Below are 22,110 nucleotides of genomic sequence, written 5' to 3' on the forward strand. Positions count from 1 at the left end.
AGCACGGGGGCAGGAAAGCTGGAGGTGGGAGGAAGGAATGAACGGAGGGCTTTGGGTCCTTGCTTTTTGGTTTCTACCTAGGCCCACTCTGCTTCCTCACTCAGCATTTGAAGTCTATAAAACCAGCTCACATCTGCTGTCACCCCACAGTTCTCTCTAAGGCAGCTAGCACTGAGATGAGGTGTTCCATTTGACAGATGAGGAAACTAAGGCTCACAGAAGGGCCAGGCCTTGCCCAATGTCTCCTGACAAGTGAGGGGCAGGACTGGAATGTGAACTCAGGTAGCCTGACCCCCAGCCCCTGGATGCTCCACCCTCATAGAAGCTCTGAGCAGGATCCCAGGGGATACCTGCCAAGAGTAACGGTGGTGCTCTTGTGGGGGTGGGGGGGGGGGTGCGTCGGGAGGAAGAGGGCAGAGGGAAGGGGGGCCAGGAAAGCAGCACTCTGGTTGACAAGGAGGAGCACATTAGCCAGGGCATAAAAGAAATCCGGTCACAAAATGCTGATCTCCAACTAGGATTTATGTCCAAGATTCGTGCAAACAGCTGTCCAGGGATCAAGAACCACCCCAGTCCAGGCCTCCACACCACGAGCCTCCAGCTGAGGGCCTGGCGGCTCCAGGCTGGAGCCCCTCGGCCGACGGGGGTCTCAACTGCACCACCTGGAGATTGACATCTGCCAGCAGTGTCCGCAGAAGACGGCAGGTCCAGGCCAGATGACACCTCTCTCCACTCGGGGGCACAGTAGTGGGCTTTTCCCAGTCACTCCAAAGGAGAGGCCCAGATGGACACCTTCTGGATGGAGCCTCTCTAGTCTGCAGACCGTCCAGGTTGGGGCCAGGGCTCAAGCCGGCCATCCATCTCAGCCTCCCGAGTGGCTGCAGCTCTGGCCACACAGAGCCTGTGGCCTCTAGCTTTCCAGTAATCTGAAGTCGGCTGGCTCTGTGAGACGAAGGTGGAGCCAAGGGACTGGTTTCACTGAGGTCCTTCACGGTCATTTTTGGTGGACTCTAAATAAACAAATTTAGGACTTAAAGATGAGGTAGTACAGTAGGTTTCAAAGTCCTGTGGAAACAGATACTGTAAGAGTGGGGGAAAAAACCAGGGTTGTTGGGTGTTAATGAGTGCCAGACCCTGGTCAAAGCACCTTAGGTACATTCGTCATTCAATCCTTGCCCAGACCTAGGAAGCAGGCAGATTATTACCCCTTTATGGGGGAAGGAAGTGGGGCACAGGGGAGTTTTTAAAAACTTGTTCAAGGTCCCAGGTCTAGGAAGTGTTGGCACCCAGTCAGTCTGGTTCCAGATCCCAGAAATGGAGTAGCTCTGGGCGAAGGGACAGTCCTGCCCATTTGACCACCCTCTGCCCTCATCAAAGCGGGCTCCTACAGCTCCACAGCACCCCCAGGGCTCCAGGGGGAAACACGCGAAGTGACTGACCAGCCCAATGCCTCCTCCTCCCAGCCACGAGAGCCTCCAAACCACACCCTCCCTGAGTTGCCCTGCAGCCCCTGCCCACGCTATTGCAGAGGGGCCCTCGACCACCGGGCATGGCAGGCTCCATTTCTGCACAGCTGCGGCCTTTAGAAAACTCCTCTTTCTGCTGAGATGGACTTGGCTTCCCCATGGCTCCCACTAGTTGCGATTCTGTTCCCAGAAGCCCCCACAGGCAAGGCCCCATAAAAGCCTCGCAGAAAGTGAGCGAGAGACTAAGGGCCCAGAGTCCTTTCGCAACCAGCAAACAGGCCATTTTAAAATGTCCAAGGCCTGCAGGCTATCCTTAGGATAAAGACCAGCCCTCCTGCTGGGGCCTACAAGGCCCTTGAGGTGGGACCTACCAACCTCCCTCACCTCACCTTGCCTGCCTCCCTTCTCCATCTTGTTCCTGGCTCCAGCCAAGCCAGACTTCTGATGATCCTCAAGTCAGCCACAGTTCTTCACTCCCTCCCACCAAGGGCTTTGCACTTGTCTTGGCCTCCCTGGCATCTTACACAGAGCATAGCATTTAGAACATTAAACTATAATCAATGGAAGGAATGGTTTCAACTCCTTCATGGTACAGTCACCACCCCTTTCTTCTCAACACTATTTGAGAAACCTGGGCCTCTTCTCCACTGAGATCAGAAGGTAGCAAGACTGCTCCCAAATTGGGACGATCCTGGCAGATTAAAAAGTTATCTTTTTATAAACCAAGGCCCATTACCAGGGGCCACACTCACCTGGTTCCGTAGGCCTGGCCGTAGGTAAGTCCATCACTTGGGAGCTCTGATTACGTACCCCTCCACAGGGCAGCCGCCAGGTGTATTCTGGCTGCAACAAAATTGGTGCTTAGTAATCAATAACCATAGTAGCAGCTACTGTGCCAGAACAGTACTAAGTTCATATTAATCAACTGTAACTGAATCCTTACAACAACCCAGGTTACCAACCCCATTTTACAGGTTGGCAAACTGAGGCTCAGAGGGGTGGAGTAACTTGTCAAAGGTCATCCAGCTTGGCAAGTGGTCAAGCTTTGATTTGAATCCAAGGCTCACAGTCCCACAGTACACTCCAGGGTTTAAAGATGCATGTAAGGAATGGTCATGGGGGAGAAAAAGGGGGAGAAGCAGATGGGATGGGGGGCAGCTGGCACTGACCAGGTTGAGAGGGGGATGCCTGAGGGGCTGTGACAGGTGCACTGAAGAGAATGAGAAAGGGGTCAGAAACTCTGGAGACAGAATGATAAGAAGAAAAAAAGCAAAAACTTTTTTTAAAAAAAGGAAGAAAAGAGAAAAGGTAAAGAAACTGAGAAGGAAAAGAGAAGAAAAAGCAAAGGGAGAGAATGCATGGTGAAGACCTTATACCTGGTAACACGTGGAGGTCATGAAAAAGGTCAAACTCCTGGCCTGGCTGGCAGGAGAGAGCCCTCCTGCCGGCCCTGCTCCCTTACCCGGCCTTTTCTGTCCCATACCAGGGCCCTTGAGCCACCCTGAGCTGGAAGTCCTGCCCGGGGGATGGCAGGCTGCACAGCAGTCTGTTCCCAAGGGGCCGAGGATGCAGCCTCTGACCCTCGCACTTGACCTTGCCCTTGGCCTGTGTCTGGCCGGCCTGTGTGTGCGTCCTGGAGTGAGGGAGGGGGCACGGACTCACCAGACGGAAGAGGCGTGAGTTGGGAAGTGGGGGCGGGTGCTCCATGGCCGTGGGGGGTGGTGGGTAGCGGATCTGGGACCAGTCCTCAAAGCCGGGGTGCGGCCCAATGGGGGGCATGGGCGGGTAGGCGTAGGGGCAGGCCCCGCAGAGGTGCTCTGGGTGGGGCTCCAGGTGGTAGCGGTCTGCCGAGGTCTGCAAGAAAGGTGGCATCTGGCTCTGGTCTGTGACAGGCTGCATGGGCCACCCCGGTGACATTCATCCCATCTCCCATTCTCCACTTAGGGTCTCGGTTCTCTGAAGACTGGCATGTGGCCAGGGAAGGTTGCACATGGGCCCAGAATATCAACTATGATGACAGCTGGTATGTCCTGAGCACTTGTTCTTTACCATGTACTGTTCTTAATGTTCTAGCTGCATTTTTTGTTTTGCTTGTAAAGCACTTAGCACCACAGCTTAAATAAAGGGACAGAGGACCTGACATGTAGTCGAGCTCATAATTCGTTCTGTCACTTGCCGGGTGTGTGTGTTCTCAGTCACTCAATTGTGTCCGACTTTTTGTGACCCCGTGGACTGTGGCTCTCCAGGCTCCTGTGTCCATGAAATTTTCCAGGCAAGAATACTGGATCAGGTTGCCATTTCTTTCCCCAGGGGATCTTCCCAACCCAGGGATCGAACCCGAGTCTCTTGTGTCTCCTGCATTGGCAGACAGATTCTTCCCCACTGTGCCATCTGGGGCCTCATTAGTTAGCTGGACACCTGAGCAACCAACGCCTCCCCAGTCAGACTGCGGCTCCCCGAAGGAGGTAAAATGCAGTGAGTACTGCCTCCACCCTCAAGCCTCCTCACCTTTGCTTTCCTCTTCTGCTGTCTCAGGGCATCTTTCGCCTTTTCCTCATCTTTGAAGGCTTTTAGCTGAGAGAAAGAGGGAGGGAGAGAAGTCTGTCAGCAGAGGCGCTTCCTGGCCAGGCCTGGATCCGGGCCTAAGCACCCCCAGGGTGGACTGGCCCTGCCTGGCCCAGCAGCGGGAAAGGGCCCTGGGGGGCAGAGCACGGCCCAGGCTGGGCACTGCGGGTGAGGCCTGCTCACCACGGGTGGTCTGAACACAGGTCAGGACGGCTGCGTGAGCCTCACTGCAGCTGTGCTTCAGCATTCACGCCTTTCAGCTTCAGTGTGGGAAAGAGTAGATGGCTTAGAGCTAATTCCTGCTTTTGCTCTTTAAAGGCGTCAAAACTGATTGTGGAAAATCAGGGTTACAAGTGGAGAAGGGAAAGGACTTTCTGAGGGCCATAGAAATGTGTCAGCAGAGCTGGAAGGAGAATTGGTGAGCCTCCTGCCAACCAGTGTCACCAGAGCCCTCCAACCCATGCCCCCTCCCCATGGGCACAGCCAGCTGCCCCCTCCTGGGTCCCGCTCTTCTCACCTGGGCGTGGGACAGGGTGACCTGGGCTTGCAGTTTCTCCACCTGCTTCTTCAGCTCTTCCTTCTCCTCATTCATGCGCTCCCGGTCACTACGCTCCCTCTGGAAGTCCTCCTCAAAGATCTTCACCTAGAGGGGAGGTGGAGGGGAAGGGAGAAGGGGGTGAGGGAGGAGGAACAGTTCTGAGTGGGGGCTCAGACCTACTCAGACCCAGAATCCTGGGCCTCTGATAGGAGTCAGACATCAGAGGTGGTTTTACCCTGTCTTGAAAATGCCTATGGGGAGAGGAATAGGTGTACCTCTGGCCCCAACCCCAACTGCAGACAGAGTAGTTCCGGGTCCCTCGATCTTATATTTTGGGCTTCAACCTAGGGCTCTATTTGAAAAAAGGATCCATGGCTAAAAGACACAAAACTGGTCAACAGCCATCAAAACCAGTCCCATCCTTCCATTCTGCCAAGACCCACAGAGAGGTGGAGACCACAGAAACATCTGAGTGGAGGACTGGAGTTCAGGACTCCTGGTGCCAAGAGCAGGGGGCCTACAGAACCCTCCTGAGGCTCTGGGGTGGGGACCGGTGCCCTGGCAGGGAAGGGGCAGGCGGGGCCCTGTCTCTGCAGTTTCACATCCTCACTGCAGATCAGTGAGAAGCTGACCAGGCTCGGGACGATTTAGAAGGACCCGAAGCATGGCAGCAAATAGCACAGAAGCACGTGCGAGAACCAAAGCCTTCTCAACTTTCCTCACTCCTCTGTGTCCCTCAACGAGAAGGTCTGCATTTTATGTGTTTAAGCACCTTTCTAGTATTTAATTTCCCTTAAATAAAGGGACAGAGGACTCCAGCACAAAGCCGTGATCAGGCAGAAGTATCTAGCTAGAGTTTAACAACACAGTTTTGCCTTTACTGTATTTGTTGCTTATAGTTACTTTCTAATTATGACAAATAATAAATGGCTTTCCCATTTGCAGGAGAAATCTAAAGTTCCCTTTTAAATATATTTATTGAATTTATTAAAACATTTGCTTTCATGACACACACGCGACTATACATAAACAGATAACTAATAAGGTTCTATTGTACAGCACAGGGAACTCTGCCCAATACTCCATAATGACCCATATGGGAAAAGACCTAAAAAAGAGTGGATATATGTATACGTATAACTGATTCACTTTTCTGTACAACAGAAATTAACAGAACATAGTAAATCAAATATACTCCAATAACAGTTCATTTTTAAAATATACATTAAAAAATTTTTTGCTTTGAAAATATTAGGGAAATAATAGCAGAGCTGGGGCATAGAAATGCTTAAATCATGACAATGGTAGAGGAATGACCTAGATAGGGATACACTGCTGGCAAGGATAAACCTATACAAGTCAGGAGTCCTGGCCGATGGCCAGTGGACTGCAGATTACAGCTTGCATGACTCAAGGTCCGTCCTAGGCCCTCAGGGATGCTCCAACTCCCACTGGGCACCACCTACCTAACCTGTTCCCCTCAAACTCACCTGCTGTTTCAGCAATTCGTTCTGCGTGAGCAGCTCCTGTTTCCTTAGCAGGCCTCCAGCTCCTTCTGGGCTCCCGAACGCTGTTGGAGAGGACGGGGAGGCCTGAATGCTCAGTGCTTCCTCCAGGGCCTGGAATCAGGAAGAGAGGAGATGGGCCCGTCAGCAGAAGCCCCGGGAAGTCAGGTCCCATTGAAAGGGTCAGGCACCACTGAAAGACCCTGATCATGATAAGGATAATAATAATAAGCACCACTATTTAATAAATGTCATCTTATAGATGAACACTATACACACATCATTTTACTGAATCCTGTCCATAGTCCTATGAAGAAAAATTGTGACCTTCACCCTCATTTCACGGATGTGAAAACTGAGGTTCAGACACCTGAAGGGATTTGTCCAAAGTCAGACAGCTAGTAAGTGTCAAAGCAGGTATTCAAAGCCAGTATGTGCTCTTAACCAGCAGCCTAAACTGTGGTCTTTATGTAGAAGGGAGAAATCTCCCTTTCCCTGAGGATAAGTGGCTCAATTCTTAGCACCCAGATGTAGAAAGAACACGAAGTCCTTTGGAGGAAGAAGCTCAATCTCCTGGACCTGCCCAGAGATTCTCCAGCTTCCGTAACCTATTCCCACCAAGCTAACCCCTCCATCCCCAGGTCTTCTGTAGTTAGATTAGCCTGGATTTTAATTTTTATGTAATTAATATTTTACCTTTCCAACCCTGAAAATGGACTGGAACATCACCAAATAACATTGAGTTTTTTTTGTAAAAGCCCTGTTTTACTACCTTCACAGAATACTTTTCCTTGCATAAATAGTGTGCTCACATTCTCTTGAAAGTTATTCATTAACTGGTTTTCTCCTTCCACGCTGTTAACATGTTGCTTGAGAACTTTGGAACACCTCTCAAGACTGGCCATCCTCATCACAACCTGGACTTTAGTGCCCTGGACAGCAGGGCCTCTGCTGGCCATGTGACAGCACTGCCCACAGTGCCTCCCTGGACCCTGGGGAAACCTTGGCCAACTTGGACTCAGGCCCCTCTTTGTCTCCTTGACTCCCCCCAGCAACAAGAGGAAACTGCAGAGCCAAGAGTAAATTCAAAGGACTTTCCTGGTCCAGCAGCTAAGACTCCAAGCTCCCAATGCAGGGCGCCTGGGTTTGATCCCTAGTCAGGAAACTAGATCCCCTATGCTGCAACTCAGAGTTCTTACGCCACAACTAAAGATCCCACATGCTGCAACTAGGCCGTGGTGCAGACAAAGAAAACTTATGTACATATATTTAAAGCATAAATTCAGACTGCTCGAGGGAAGGCTATGACTGCACCTCCCACTCCATCTGTCCCATTTTTCTGATGAGCAGACTGAGGTCAAGGGACAGGGAGAGCCTTGTGTTAGTCATCCTTACAAGTTTCTGTCCCCAGCTACACCACAGAAACTCGGACAGCAGTGATCCTGCCTGGGTCATCTCTACAACCAGCACCACATATAACATTCTGCCTGGATTTAGAGCCCCAAGTCCCCCAGCTTGGGATAGATCATTCTTTTCCCTGAGAACAAATCCCAAGTCCCCACACTTGGCATCATCAATGCTTACCCAACACCAAAACCAAGCAGAAAGAGTCACTCAAGTAGGGCTGGGGCCCAAGGAATACAAACTCACAACAGAGTCTGCTGTGAGCCGAAAGAGCAGGCAGACAGAACAGGAGGAAAACCTGAGCCTTCGAGAAAGTTTCCTTTCAAAGCCTCTCCATCAGCTCACTCCTTTAACCCCTGCACTAGAAGGTGGGCAGGGCTAGCATGATTCCAGCCAGGGTTCAGATGGCAAAACTGAGACCCGGATAGGTTACAGGGGCTATAACTGGGACTAGAACCATCCCCCAGCCCAACCCACTGCCCCTCACCTTAGCTCAGAGCAGAGGGGTCCCTTTACCTGGGCGCCCCTAGCCCCAGCCCCATCCCCGCCCCGGGCCGCATCTCCCTGGATCCCCCTTCTCAAGGGCAGGAACTCAGGCCAGAGCTCATCCACTCCCTTCAGTGAGTTTTTCCCGAACACATGCTTGGTGCCAGGCGCTGGGGGTATGTGCCCTGGTGAAGACACATACCTCCCAACACTGGATGGGAGGACCGACTGTCAGTAAGTAATCACAAGAAAATGCCAGAAGGGTTTGAAAGAAGCTGCTGTTGCTTTAGCCATAGAACAGGGTAACTCAAAGGAGACTCGGGAAGGCCTGCCTGGGAAGCGGTGTTAGAGCTAAGCCGGGCACTCAGCGTGGGGGGAGCGGGGCAGAGGCAGTAGAAACCCCGGGGCCGCACCCAGGCCTCAGCACCCCTACCCTGACCCAGGAGTCACCCCTCCTGAGCTGAGGGTTGGGGGTACTGGCCATGGGGCAGGCTCTGCAGCAGGGCTCAGGGAAGCCCTGCCCCTCCCCAGACCTTGGCCACACCCACCTTGTTGAGCCGCTGGATTTCCTTTTCCTGGTACTCCCGCTGCCGGGTGAGGGGGCTCAGCTGGTCCTGCAGGTACTTGACCTTCTGGCGCAGCTCCTTGGCCTCTGCGGTCAGGTGCTCCCTGTCGGTCTGCAGGGGCCACGGGGCTGGTGAGCAGGGAGCCTCTGCAGGAGGCCCGGACCCCCTGACCGCCTGCCTCGTCCCCGGGTGACCGCACCTCCCCTGCTAGCTCTCACTCCGCAGCCGCACGATGCTCATGCACAAGGCCCCGTGCAAGGCACCCGTGTGACAGTAGTAATGTCCACATGGTCCTGTCCTCACGGACGGGGCGGCTCAACTAAGTGGAAGGCCCCAGGTTCCATCACCACCTCCTCCAACAGCTAGGTGAGCCCTCGGGCATTGTCACAGCCTTCTCTGGTCTAAGCTCATCTATCTGCCATGGATAAGGGGTTCCTAACAGGAGTCACAGATGGGCTTCAGGAGATCTGTGAGCCCCCACACCGAGTGCAAAATTTTGACTGCAATTTATAGAGAGAAAAGTCACAATTTCTACCAATCTCACACAGGGGTCTTTTACAACACACAGAAAGTGATGTCACTGAAAGTCTCCAAAGGACCTCTCAGCTCTTACAGTCTCTAGGTACAGTGGAGAAAAGACCCTCAAAGAGATAAACACAGCATGAGGCGGAAAGGAGTCCTCCACAGAGAAACAAAGTCCTATGAGGTTAAAGTAAGAACACTCCTGCCGAAAAGAAACTGGGGAAAGCTTCAAGGTGGAAGCCCCACTTCCATACGTACTATGGAACAATCCAGGTTCTTTACTGCTAATAGTCACAGCTGGAAAGGCCCTCAGAGAGCATCAAGTCCTAGCCCCTTTACAGGACTATCCAGAGGTGACTTATCCAAGACCACACAGTGAGCTAGAGCTAGACAAGAATCCAGGTCTCCTAATTCTCGTGTCCTCTGTCCCCTTGCAAGCCAAAGGGAGGGTTTAAAATAGAAGAGGGCAGTATGGTACAAGGGCCAGGCATACCCACACGAAACTATTTCTGTGTGTTTATGTGTGCTAAGAGGCCTGGAGAGATACACCCAAATGGAAACAGTGATGACCACTGGGGAGGGCCTGGAACTGGGGGATGGGGTGGTAAGGAGAGATGGTCTGGGGAAACTCCCGACTGTAACTGTTGTGTTAACATGTCAATATTCTACAAACTAGCTGGTGAGATGCTTTCAGCTGGAGATGACAGACAGCAGCCTTGGCTGGATCTTGTGGGAGTTGTTACAGGCTCCCATGTAAGAGGCCCTGGTCTGCACGGCCTCTATGGCTCCGTGTTCCTATCCACGGGGCCACGCTTTGTTCTGAAATTCCACCTTTCCCCCAGCTGACCGGAAAGAGCATCAGGAATTTAGCCCACCCACTGACGGGAGCCAGGGCCAGGCTGACTGCCCCAGCTGTGACTGTGCTCTCACAAGAAAAGACAGGCAGTGTCCCCCGTAATACACATCCCCAGGGACGGGGCGGTCACCAGGGCAGGCTGACTGCTTGGAGAAGGCCCCTGCTGACGGGAGCGAACTCTGAAATGCAAACCATGTTGGAAATGGCCATTTCTAAGTCAGGCAAAAGCAGCCTCTGCCTAGTTCTCACGAAGGTGAACACATGGTGACACAAAATCTCCAGAGAGCCTGGGGGTCAAATGGCCTTTCCTCTTGACGCTGCCCCAGGATCAGGGCCTTGGCTGGTGTCAGTCACACACACGACAGGTCAGAAGCTCCTTCTTCAGGGACCTGTTCCTGCTCCCCCGCCACACCCCCCGAATGAATCTGACCTCCCTTCATGTTCTCTCCCTGTAACCTCCTGTGTTGTACTTAACACACATCTGCTCATTTACTTCTGTCATTAGATGTTCTATGTCTCTTCCCCCAGGGGCGGGGGTGGCCGTTCACTGCTGACCCCGTGTACCCAGCGCTGTGCCTAGTGCATCACTGTTGAACAGTGACCGGACGAAGGACTAAAGGAAGCTCTGTCTAATGCTGGAGCCCCTCCCTGACAACAGCCATCACCACTGTGCAGGTTCCACAGCACCCGCCCCCGTCAAGTGTACTAGAGCTGGCCTGGGGAATCTTTTCACATTTTGTGCTTCCCTGTACAGCTCCCTAGACCATGAGACTTTCAATTAACAAAAAGCTCTCCATGTGAAAAAAGAAAAAAATGAAAAACATGCCTAATCCAACCTCGATTTTCAGGTGGGAAACTGAGGCAGAAGGCAGGAAAGCGCTTTTGCCTCAGGCCACACAGGCCTTGAGTCCCGGAGTCAGAGAGGGAACCGGGTCTCCCGACCCCCACCCCCAGCTCCCAGCTGATGGGGAGGAGAGAGCAGGCCTCCAGAGCTGAGTCTGCGAGACCCAAAGTCACACTTGCCTCCTCCATTTCTATCTTGGACTTGGCCAGGAGCAGCTTGCGGTCAAAGTCGCGCTGCTTCTGCTCCCGCTCAGCCTCCAGGTCAGTCACCTGCTTCTGCAGGTCTGCCAGCTTCTGTCGCAGCTCCGTGATCTGGGTTCAGAGGCAGAGAGAGGGATCGACTGAGGGCCGGGGCGGACACCCACAGTTCAAGGCTGCGGCGAGGGAAGCAGCATGCACAGCGCTGAGGATGCCCTGAGAGCCCCGCGGAGAAGCAGGGGTGCGGCCTGGAGTTCCCATCACCCTCACAATACCTTCTGCTCGTACTGCTGCTTCATGGACCGGAAATGCTGGTCCCATTGCTTGTTCACTTCCAGCAGCTGCGGGGGAGAGACTGGGGTTAGCGGGAGATAAGCAGAGGAGGACCAAAGACAGCCAACGCCACCACCACCAGCTTTGCGGGCACATCGTGCAGCACGTGTGGGTGGTGGGTCCACACGCTGCCTTGATCCCGTGCTTCTCACAACCTTTCCTCCAGTGAGTCACCTTTATCAACCGCCACATTTTACCCTCACCAGGAAAGCAAGACTAACACCAAGACACAGAAACAGTACATAATTCTGGTAAAGAATTATGGGACCCACACCCATGCAGAAGGGCAATTCAGGACTATGTATTAACTTCAAGTTCTCTTTAACCAAATAATTCCACTCTGAAAGATGGTAACCAAAAGAAGCACTTGCACAAGTGTGTAAAAAATATGTGGAATAGTGATCATCTCAACAATGTTTATACTGCAAAAAGACCGAGGCAAACTTGAGCACTGGAAATAGGTTAAGAAAATGATAGAATTAAACAGAAAACGGAGCACTGCACAGCTACTCAGAAAGTTGGGCGCCTGATACATTGCCTCTGCTCTGAGATGACACTAATTACTTGCCATAATTTTGATGTATCGACAATTCTTCAGTGAAGGAAAACAATCCAACACCATTAAATTAATAAAACAATGGAAAGGGCATCCTTTCTAATTCCAACAACATTAAAATATGATAAAAAGTACTCAGAATTAAAGAATCACAGAGTATGCTTTTATATACAAATATAATAAATACCCTCAAATATACAGCTAATTTTAAGAAAGGAAAAAAGCAATCTGCAATGTGGTATTTTGATATCATTTTTACAAATGTCATACATTAGTAAGTACACAGACAAAATTCAGGAATATGCAAAGAACTGTTATCAACTGTGGTCATTTCCAGGAGGTGAGATGCTACATCTTTTTATAATGAATATTTTTTGTAGTATCTTTGTAATAAAAAAAAATCTTATAGCAATACAGAAAGAAAACCTACATGAATATGCACCTAAACAAAAGACCAATGGAGCCTAACTTTCAAATGTGCTGGAGGACCAGGGAGGGCAGAGAGCTCAGGGATTGAGACAAAGGCCTGAGCTGTGAGGAGAGGAGGGGCTTGGTCAATGGAGAAGATTAGGTTCCCACCTCTGGTCCAGAAACATCAGGGGAGGAATATGCATGAGACACAAGGGAAGAGCCTCAATTTCTGGAGACTCTCGGCTAATTGGAGCAGTGCTACAAGCAGGTATGGGGTCTCTCCTTCTGTGACAGACCCTTCCTGAACCAGCTTCGTGGTGACAGATGAACCCCAGGCTCCCCTTTCCTGATGCTGCATTTGCCTCCTATCACAACCTTTCACCACCATTCAGGGTTCGCCACGGGAGACTTTCTAAACTCCCCCCCTCAACAATTATAGGCCATGCCCCGAATGCCATGTCCTCAGAGTGACTCCTATGGGCAGGGGGACTGATCAGGAGACAAGAGCCCAGGGCAAGGCAGCATGTCTTATCCTTGGGCAGGTGGTTCAGTGGTCACCATGACAACTCATCACAGAGACCAGTCAGAGCCCGGGGCCAGGAAGGGCCTTTGCCCTGCTGGTCCCGGAAGCGGGAGAGGATCTTCCCCGGCACCCCCACCGCCTCCAGCCACCTACCTCTGCGCGCTGCTGTTCCAGCAGCCTCACCTTCTTCTCAGCCACACCCAGGGCTCCCACCTCTGGGGTTTTACCTGTCGTCACACCAGCCTGAGGAGGAACACAGAGGGGCCTTCAGCAGGGCCTCAGGCAGCACTCTCTCACCCACTCAGTGCTCCTCCAAGGCCACTCACCCCCGAGACCCAGCCCCCGGTCTCCTGCCTCTCTGCCCTCTCACCCACCAGTCCCAGCCATAACTGAGCCCCTTAGGGCATCCACACAGGCCGTTATTCCCCTTCCCTGATCCTCAGTGGCTCCGAGGCCCTTCTTACCCCTGCCCGCTCCCCACAGACACTTCTTTCCCTGTTCAGGCTCTATCTCTATGGCACTGCCGACTGCCCTCCCCTCCTCCACACATCAGCCAAAAGTCCTCTGAAGACAAGAGTTACCTACTTTTAAAAATATTTTATAAAGTGTTTATTTTTAAAATGTTTTATTAAAAGATATACAAATAAAGACATGTGTGCACGTGTGATCAGTACATGTATTTCCTTGCCCTGGCCTCTGAGAGGGCCTAAAGCAGTGTCACTCAGGTAACAATAAGCACAGATCTTGGTCTCTAAATAGCATTCTCCAACAAAAAGAAACAGGGCTCCTTGGAGAAGTGGTTAATTTCATGTCTGGGGCAGGGAAAATATAAGGTGAGTATGGAGCAACTTGTGATGCTATAGAAAGTAAGGAAGTGTTCAATCATCATCATAAGAAAGGCATGTCAAATGGGCATAGGAGACAACTTGAAAGAACTTCCTATGACCAAAGCAGGAAGAATTTGAACAAGAAAATAAATCACGATGGTGTTGGGTTATAAGCCAAAGGATAAAATATCCTTGAGTCCATATTAATAGAAACAGATGAATAAAAAAATAAATGGGGGAGAAGGGACAAGAAGAATTCCAATTAGTAAACAGAGAAAGAATGAGGGAAATCCAAAATCACCATTAGAAGGCTGTAGTGATAATCACGGCAGTCAAGATCTGCCAGTGTTTACTAAAATAAGTATAAAGAGAAACAGCGCATCTGCAGTCTCAAGCACATCCTCGAAAATAAACACTTATTAATTACAAAAGAAAAATTAGTCCCTTTATTATGAAGAAACCTGACAGACAGACCCTTAGCCAAATGATCAAGATTGGGTGTAAATGGACATACTGACATCACGTACCCTTGACGTGTTACAAGATGTCACTCCTGTGGTCTTCTTGTCTAAATCCACAACATCAGTCTAATTATAAGAAAACACCAGAGGAACCCAAATTGAGGGACATTCTACAAAACAGCTGAAAGCCTTAAGCTCATGAAAGACAAGAACCACTGGAGCTGTCACAGGCAGAGACTAAAGAGATGGTACAACTAGATGCAATGTGGGATCCTGAATTTAATCCTGGTACAGAAAAAGGGCATGAATGAGAAACAGGTGAAATCTGAACCAAGTCTGTAGTTTACTTAATAGTATCGTGGCTATGGTCATTTCCTGGTGTTGATCATTGAACCATGGTTACGTAAGATGTCAAGGCAATCAGGAGATAGGCACTCTCTGCACTATTCTGCTACTCTTCTACACATCCACAGTTATACTAAAACAAAAAGTTTAAAAATTTTTTTAAAATATGAAGCTTTGTGGTGAAACAGCAGAAGGATGTCATCAATTCAGAAATTGAACACCAAAAAAAGGAAAGGAAAGAAACTGATCACCAGTTCTACCTCTAAGGACCTGAATGATGCAGGCCAAGGTCCACACCCTCAGTACAAGACTAAACAGGACAGGCCCCAACCTGACATCATGCAGGCCTGACAGCATTTGTCCTGGAGTCACTGCCCACATTCTTTCCATTCCTTGCCTTCCCACTCCCCCACACCACACATACACACACTCCCCTGTGACTTGGCCAGGTCGGGCTGAATGAACTTGTGAGGCTCAAGCGCCCCTGCAAGCTAAGGTCTGTAAGTATACCACAGAACCCAGAAGTAAGGGGAGAAGGCTAGAGGAGTCCTCCAGGGATGCCAACTCCTTTAAGAAAAGTGAGAGATGGGCCTGCCCCTAGAAGCCTGATGCCTCCTGCAGGGGAGCTGTGCTTAACATTACTGGGGAAGGAGGAAGAGGGGGTGCTCCTGGAGGTGCACCCTTAAGCTCCACAGAGAAGAGTGAGTGAGTGTGAATAAAAGTCGCTCAGTCATGTCTGACTCTTTGAGACCCCATGGACTGGACTCCAGGCCAGAATACTGTGTGGGTCCCCTTCTCCAGGGGATCTTCCCAACCCAGGGATCAAACCCAGGTCCCCGGCATTGCAGGTGGATTCTTTACTAGCTGAGTCACCAGGGAAGCCCCTGTCCACAGAGAAGAGAAACCAAGTCTGTCATTAAAAGTGACAATCAATGTTCAGTTTACCACTTGCCAAGTGCTAAACCTACTTCGCAGGCATCACATCACTGAACTGTCCAATCACCCTCTGAGGTAGGAGTTATTATCTCCATCTCACAGAGGAGGAAACTGAGGTCAGAAAGTTCATGTAACCTGTCCAAGGTGGCAGCGCTGACAAGAGGTGGGTTGAGCCTGCATTTAACCCACTTGTAACTGCAAGGCACAGGCTTCACCATCACCTGCAATGCAAGCCTCTTATGGGACCTTCCTCCCGGGCAAGGCAGTAAGAGCATCTGGCCTTTCCAGACACCAGTGATGTCAAGGGCTTTGGAAAAGTGAAGAGGGCTGCCCATATACCGCCGTGAATCCACAGGAGATCAGGAAAATCCATAAGGCACTTCCACAAGAGGGCAGACAAGGCAGGCCCTGATGCGAGATGTAAACAGAAGAATAGAATGGCTCCATGAGCTGCGAATCAGAAGGCAGATCATGAGCATGTCGTCCTGTCACCCCAGGTCTGCCTGACAACAGCAGGTGGATACAGGAATCTGGACAATGTGATGTCACACGGCCTCTCCAAACCTACTGCCATAAACAGCCATGGCAGTCTCATGGAGTAAGAGTCCCCGCCATGCCTCCCTGACATGTAGAGAGGAAGCCAAACCAAATAATGAATTTGCAAATCCTGGGTAAACTCTACCTTGTCACATAGTAATAAGGAATTAAGTTATTAAGATAATTATTGCTATTACACAAGTGTGGGGCTTGTTAAAGACACTGATGGCTGTGCAGTCATTAAACCTCATTAAAGAGGAAAAATATGTCAGTAAAAAGCTGGGACTCAGCTCTACAGGAAGACATAGACCAGGCGAGGGGCCAGCCAGCTCCCATGCAGGAACTGGATGCAAGCCAGCACTGGGAGCAGCAGTGAGGAGGAGGCAAGTGGGCCCAGGGCATTTGCAGGCCTTGCTGAGTCCACACCCTCTTCTCTGCATGTCAGAGGCTCCCGGAGCATGACCACAGGAGCTGAACACAGTCCCCTCAGGGGCTCTCTCAAGCTAACATCCTAATTCCACTAGCAGTATTTGAGACATTAAACTGATTCTGGGAGCCACCCTGTAAGAGAGACTGACAAACTGGAACGAGTTAGGGGAGATGCCCAGACAGCACAAATGACTCGCCATCGCCTTTATGAGCAATGATCGAAGGAGCTGCAGCTATTCAGCCTGGAGAAGATGTGGGGACCCCATAGAGCCATGGTCATAGCCCACAGGCTAAGTGTGTGTTCTAGGGAATGGGACGCTCCCTGTAGCTGGCAGCAGAATATGGGCTGAGAAGTGGAAGCTCCAGGGAGGTGGACTGTCAGAAAAAGCCAAGGAAATGCTGTCTAACAACTGGAACCTTCCAGCAGTGGGACTGGCTCCCTGCCCCGGAGGCTGGGCACTGGCCATCCGGATCTGGGGAAGGAGTTTCTGACCACATACCTGCTGCAGTGTCGCCGCCCCCTTCTTGCCTGCGCCTTCCATCTTTGGTGAGCCTGGCCGCCCAGAGGCACCGTCTTTACTGCTGCTCATCAACAACTTCCTAAGTTCCAGGTTTTCCTCCCTGAGTTGGAGGCAAACAGAAAGGTCATACTGCCAGCCCCGGGTAGAGGAGACAGAGGGTCTCAGACATCTTACTCGTCTGAATTGCAGCTGAGTCCTGGGGAGTAAGGAGAGTCCCTGAGACCTGCCCTCAGGTGGAACCACAAATGACATCCCCACACCACTCTGCACGACCTCTCTGGAATTCTCTGATCTTCACCAACAATCCATCCCCAACTATGGGATGTCTGTATATGTGAGATCTTCAGGATACATCCACACTGCATTAAATAACCATGGATTGGGACGTCCCTGGTGGTCCAATGGTTAAGATTCCAGGCTTCCACTGGGGGGTGTGGCTTGATCCCTGGTCAAGGAACTTACGATCCTGCATGCTGCATGGTGCAGCCAAATAAAGAAATAACCCTGGTTCACACTCTCTGAGAAAGTTCCACCCTTTCCAATAATCCTCAGACAACCTGCACGGGTAAGTCTGTTTGGTGCTCATAGGTCCTGGGTGCCTCTCTAGCGCTTCCAAGTGTCCCGTGTTGACTGTGAAAGAGCAGCCCTCAAGGCTCAGAGCCTTCAGTGGGCAATTCACCAGAATTAATCATCTTTCCATTTTTGTTGTATTTATTGCTGGAGGCATCTTCTATTTATTCCAAGTAATGCTGTTTTCCAGTTATCTAGTGCAAGTTTTCTTTATAATAATCTTCAGTAAAAACATGATGCAAATTAAATTCTTAAGTAAATAATAAAGTAGGTGATAAAAAAGATACAAGATAAATGGTGATATGGATTCATGTATGACTGAAATGTGGAAAATATTTCTTCATATTCTGTTTGCCAACTGGGTTCATTATGAAAATAGCCTCAGCTTCCCTCTGCAGGGTGAGGGGTTTGGCACACGTGATCTCAAAGGGCTGAGCTCTGATGGTCAAGACCAGTGTTTCTCTGGGGTGATCCTGGACACGCTTACACTGTAACCACAGAAAACGTGTTTATGGGCCCACTGGAAAATGCAGACACCTAGGTCTCACCCCAGGCCCACCGAATCAGAATCTCAGCACAGGAGAGAGGGTGGAGAGTGCAAACTTGCAATGCCTTTCCTGACCCTTGGTGATTCTGACAGACAACTAAGTCTGAGACCAGGAGCCAGCCCAGAAGAGCATTCCCTGACGGTTCTGCAGGACAGGATGGTGACCAGCAGAGGGCAGCAAAGTCCAGAACTCCATCTCCAGCAGCCAGCGAGCTGTTGCTAACAGGCAGGTTCCCAAGGAAGGAGTGCACTTCCGTCCAGAACTTCTGAAGCTCTGAAGACACTTTATACACAAACACTCCACGGTATTAAATGAACCAGAGAGGAAATACTCGAGGAGAAAGACCAAGAGACCTGACATCCAAAGCAGAGCTGGGCACAGGGCCCAGCGCTCTCAACCCAGAAATCAGTGCCACACACCACAGCCCTCCGCTTGCCCACCCGGCTCCTCACGCCTTCTCTGCGGAGCCTGGACTTACCGCAGCCTCTCAGCAGCCTGATCCCGCTGTTCCAGGCCCTTATCCAGCTTGGACTTCAGGGCCTCATTCTCTTTCCGAAGCTGCTCACAGAGCGTCTGCAAGACAGAGAGAGGGAGATGGGGGCAAAATAAGGGAAGGAGTGCACCCCAAATGCAGAATGATGCTGGAGGATGGGGGAGGCGCTATAACCACACCACGTCCCAGCACGATATCCCCATTGCATGGCCTCACCCAATTCCTCTTGGGACAGCAGGAGTCAAGCCAAAGTCCCACTCAGGCTCCTCTCTGCATCAGCTCCCGCAGGAGCCAGCCATGAGGAGGCCTGACCAAGAGTCAGTCACAAGGCCTTCTGGTCCTCCAAGGTCATCCCTCCTCCTCTGTTCCCACAGCCTAAAATGCTCTTCCACACCAGCTTTCCCCTGGCTGACTTCTACTCCTGCTTCCAGTCTTAGCCTAAATGTCAAACCTCCTCCGAGAAGTCCTCCCTGACTCCCACATCTCAGGTAAGCCAGGTCACCTCCATTATCCTTGCCCACAGGTCCCTGCTCTCACCCTCCTGGTACCTGTGACAATTACAGCTCCAGAATCATCAGTGTCATTACTTTCTTTGTGTCCACCCACCCCACCCCCTACTAGTCCACAAGCTTCCAGAAGGCTGGGATCCCCTCACCACTCTCTTGTCCCCTGCAGGACCCCCACCTAGCCCAGCATCCAGCACAGCTCAACACTTAATTTCACTGAAGGAATGTACAACCGAATGACTGAAGTGCCAAATGAATGAAGGACCATGAAGACCTGAGTCCTAACAGGCCTAGAGCTTAGGCGATTTGGAGAATGAATGAGGCATCGAAGCGGGGGTGGTCATGAGGTTGTCAGCTGGCAAGTGGGAAGACAGGGTATCTGGTCAAGATGTCACCAATTCCCAGTGTAGCTCAGGATTTCCTCACTTCTGAGGCACAATTCCCTCCCTTACAAAGTGGGGCAACTACTCCTCTCCTGCCTCCCTTACAGGGCTGCTATGAGGACCTACAAGGCCGGGAGAACACAAGGGCCTCATCAGCTGCCAGGCCTTTGATAAGCTTTGAGGATGCATGTCTGAAGTGCTGTGAGGTGGGGGACGTGGAAGATGGGCAGCCAGATTCAGGGCCTCACAGATGGAAGGAAGGGAGTGGCTAACTAGTAACGGAGATGTACCAGGTCAGGACTAAACGACTCAATCTTTCAACAAATATCTAGTGAGCAACTAACCTGTGACCCATACACAGTGGGGTGCTCTTCCACTCACTGCCTCAGTGGAGCCTCACGGCTTTCCCAAAGCTACACAGTTCAGCTCACTTTTTAATGCTGGCCAGGGAATTCCCTGGTGGCCCAGTGGTTAGGACTCGGCGCTTCCACTGCCATGGCCCAAGGTTCAATCCCTGGTTGGGGAATTAAAATCCTGCAAGCTGAGGGGTACAGCCAAACGTAGGCGCTCTCTCTGTCTCTCTTTAGTCCCTAAGTCGTGTCCGACTCTTGCGACCCCATGGACTGTAGCCTGACAGGCTCTTCTGTGCATGGGATTCTCCAGGCAAGAACACTAGAGTGGGCTGCCATTTCTTTCACCAAAACTAGGCTAGTACAGATAAAAAAATGTGCATAAGATTGCATAGTTCTTAAGAATCACTGCTGGGATTAAACACCATCTGGCAGACCCTAAATGGTGCCTCTTTCTCCTGTGACGAAAGAGCAGAGAAGGGAGGTGGCACTCTGTGAGTCGGGCTGGAGACAGAAACAGTGAGTGATATTCACCGGACCTTTCACCCACTCCCTCCTGTTTCCCAGGCTTGTCGTGATCATATGACCAGTTGTGGCCAATGAAAGCTGAGTGCAAGTGACAAGTGTCACCTCTGGGCTGGCTCATGCACAATTCTCTGGTCTCTTTTTCCCTGTGGCTGCCTCATATTCCAAAGAGCACAAGACAGTGGGGGCCTTGTTTCTGCCACAAAGCAGAAACAAGCCCCTGCCACACAGAACAGGAGGGGAAATGTTTACAGTATGCAGGGAGATTTCAGAGCTGCTTGTTTCCACAGCAAAATCCAGCCCTCTCTGACACCCTGGAACTCAAGGGTGATCAGACATGAAGGAACAGAAAACCATTATGACTGATTGCAATGTCCAGCAGAGGCCTCATGCCATGCCTGGCCTTAGAAATGCTGAGGGAACCAAGAAACAAATCAATGAAAGAATGACAAGGAACTGGATTAATCTACCTCCACCCACAGGCTGGGAAAATACATAGGATGCCACGGCCCTGGGTGGGGCCTCCAGAGAACAGAACGTCCTGCTTTGGACACTAAGAGAAGGCCAGGACAAGGCCTCATGTGCTATCCTTTTGGGCAAGAGGCAAATACCCTTGGCACAAAGCAGATGAGAGAGGTCATCACAAAGGTCACTATCTTCCATCAAAGTGGCTAAGAGAGCTCATGTGTGAGACCATTTGTTCATTCATTCATTCATTTACCAAATGCGCATTCCGCACCTATGAAGTGCCAGACACTGGCAGTGGTGGACATGTCAGACAAGGCACCTGCCCCTTTTGTGAGGCCTACATTCTAGCAGGGAGCATAAGGAAAAAAACAAATACAAAGAAACCACTTAATAAAATTATTACAAACTATGGTAAGAGCTAAGAAGGAAACAAATAGGAACCTGATCGGAAAATAAGGGGTGGGACTTCCTGGAGGCCCAGTGAGTAAGACTCTGTGCTTCCAATGCAGGGGGCATGGATTCGATAACTGGTCGGGGAACTAAGATCCTGCATGTCGCACAGTGCGGCCAAAAAAAAAATCTGAAAAAGAATATATGTGTGTGTGTGTGTGACAATCACTCTGCTGTATGCCTTGCCTAGGAAGGAAATCTAACTTCATTCTCACAGCACAGGGAGGGTTATGAAGGGGAAGCCTCCTCCACTGGGGAGGCAGGCTGGGATGGTAGTTAAGAGCATGGACTGTGGAATAAGACTTAGAGATTCAAATTCTAGCTGCACCATCTACTAACTGGGGACCTTAGGCCAAAAAAAAAAAAAAATCACCTCTCGAGGGCTGTGGCCCCCGCTGTGAAATGGGGATAATGATGCTCCTGCCTCAGGGGGCAGGGCAGTAACATGCAAGGGGCCAGCCCCTGTCCCCTCCCTGTCCACACCTGTATGCAAAGAACAAAGACAAGGATGCTGCCAACCTGCTGCATCCACTGCCTCCAGAGTCACCCCAACCATGAAATTTGCATCACCCACCCCACCATTTCCCAATTTCCTTCCTTGTCCCTTCCCACAAGTTCCTTACCCCACTCACCACCTTGAACAAGAAGCCTGAGACGGGTCCCCAACCACGCCCTTGGAAATGCCTGTGGTCCCCTGGACTCCTCGGAAGAGCTGGAGGAAGCGGAGGGGGAAACCACACGGCCAATCCTGGGCCACCCGCCCCGGGCCCGGCCTCACCTGTAGGATGGAGGTACGCTGCTCGTTCTTGTGCACCTTGGAGGCCAGCCGGTTGAACTCGAGGGCCATGCGGCCCAGGTGCGTGAAGAGCTGGCTGTGGTCGGGCTCCTCGGCGCACACACTCAGGGTGGTCTCCAGGCGCTGCAGGTGCAGCATCAGGTTGCTGTCCTCCTGGGGCAGGGGGCCCAGCTCCTGGGGGTGGAGGGTGGGG

General features: G+C 51.2%; 1 protein-coding gene across 3 annotated transcripts in view; it reads right to left on the minus strand.

Annotated features, from left to right (window-relative positions):
• Positions 1-504: 504 nt before the first annotated feature.
• The window catches only part of TNIP1 (TNFAIP3 interacting protein 1), a 45,037-nt gene continuing 23,431 nt past the window's right edge, over positions 505-22,110 (minus strand). For 2 of the 3 annotated variants that reach the window (XM_043913332.1, XM_043913330.1), the window contains 13 exons: positions 21,900-22,091; positions 18,425-18,519; positions 16,808-16,928; positions 12,926-13,015; positions 11,225-11,290; positions 10,932-11,063; positions 8,513-8,641; positions 6,060-6,188; positions 4,549-4,674; positions 3,975-4,040; positions 3,129-3,320; positions 2,219-2,309; positions 505-1,010 (listed from right to left, as the gene is read on the minus strand). In XM_043913332.1, coding sequence (XP_043769267.1) covers positions 976-1,010; positions 2,219-2,309; positions 3,129-3,320; positions 3,975-4,040; positions 4,549-4,674; positions 6,060-6,188; positions 8,513-8,641; positions 10,932-11,063; positions 11,225-11,290; positions 12,926-13,015; positions 16,808-16,928; positions 18,425-18,519; positions 21,900-22,091 — 1,464 coding nt within the window. In that variant the 3' untranslated portion in view covers positions 505-975. Of the gene's footprint in view, positions 1,011-2,218; positions 2,310-3,128; positions 3,321-3,974; positions 4,041-4,548; positions 4,675-6,059; positions 6,189-8,512; positions 8,642-10,931; positions 11,064-11,224; positions 11,291-12,925; positions 13,016-16,807; positions 16,929-18,424; positions 18,520-21,899; positions 22,092-22,110 lie in introns of those variants that run through there. The other variant, XM_043913331.1, reaches the window with a different exon arrangement.

This window comes from Cervus elaphus, chromosome 9, assembly GCF_910594005.1.
Source record: "Cervus elaphus chromosome 9, mCerEla1.1, whole genome shotgun sequence".
Classification (NCBI taxonomy): domain Eukaryota; kingdom Metazoa; phylum Chordata; class Mammalia; order Artiodactyla; family Cervidae; genus Cervus; species Cervus elaphus.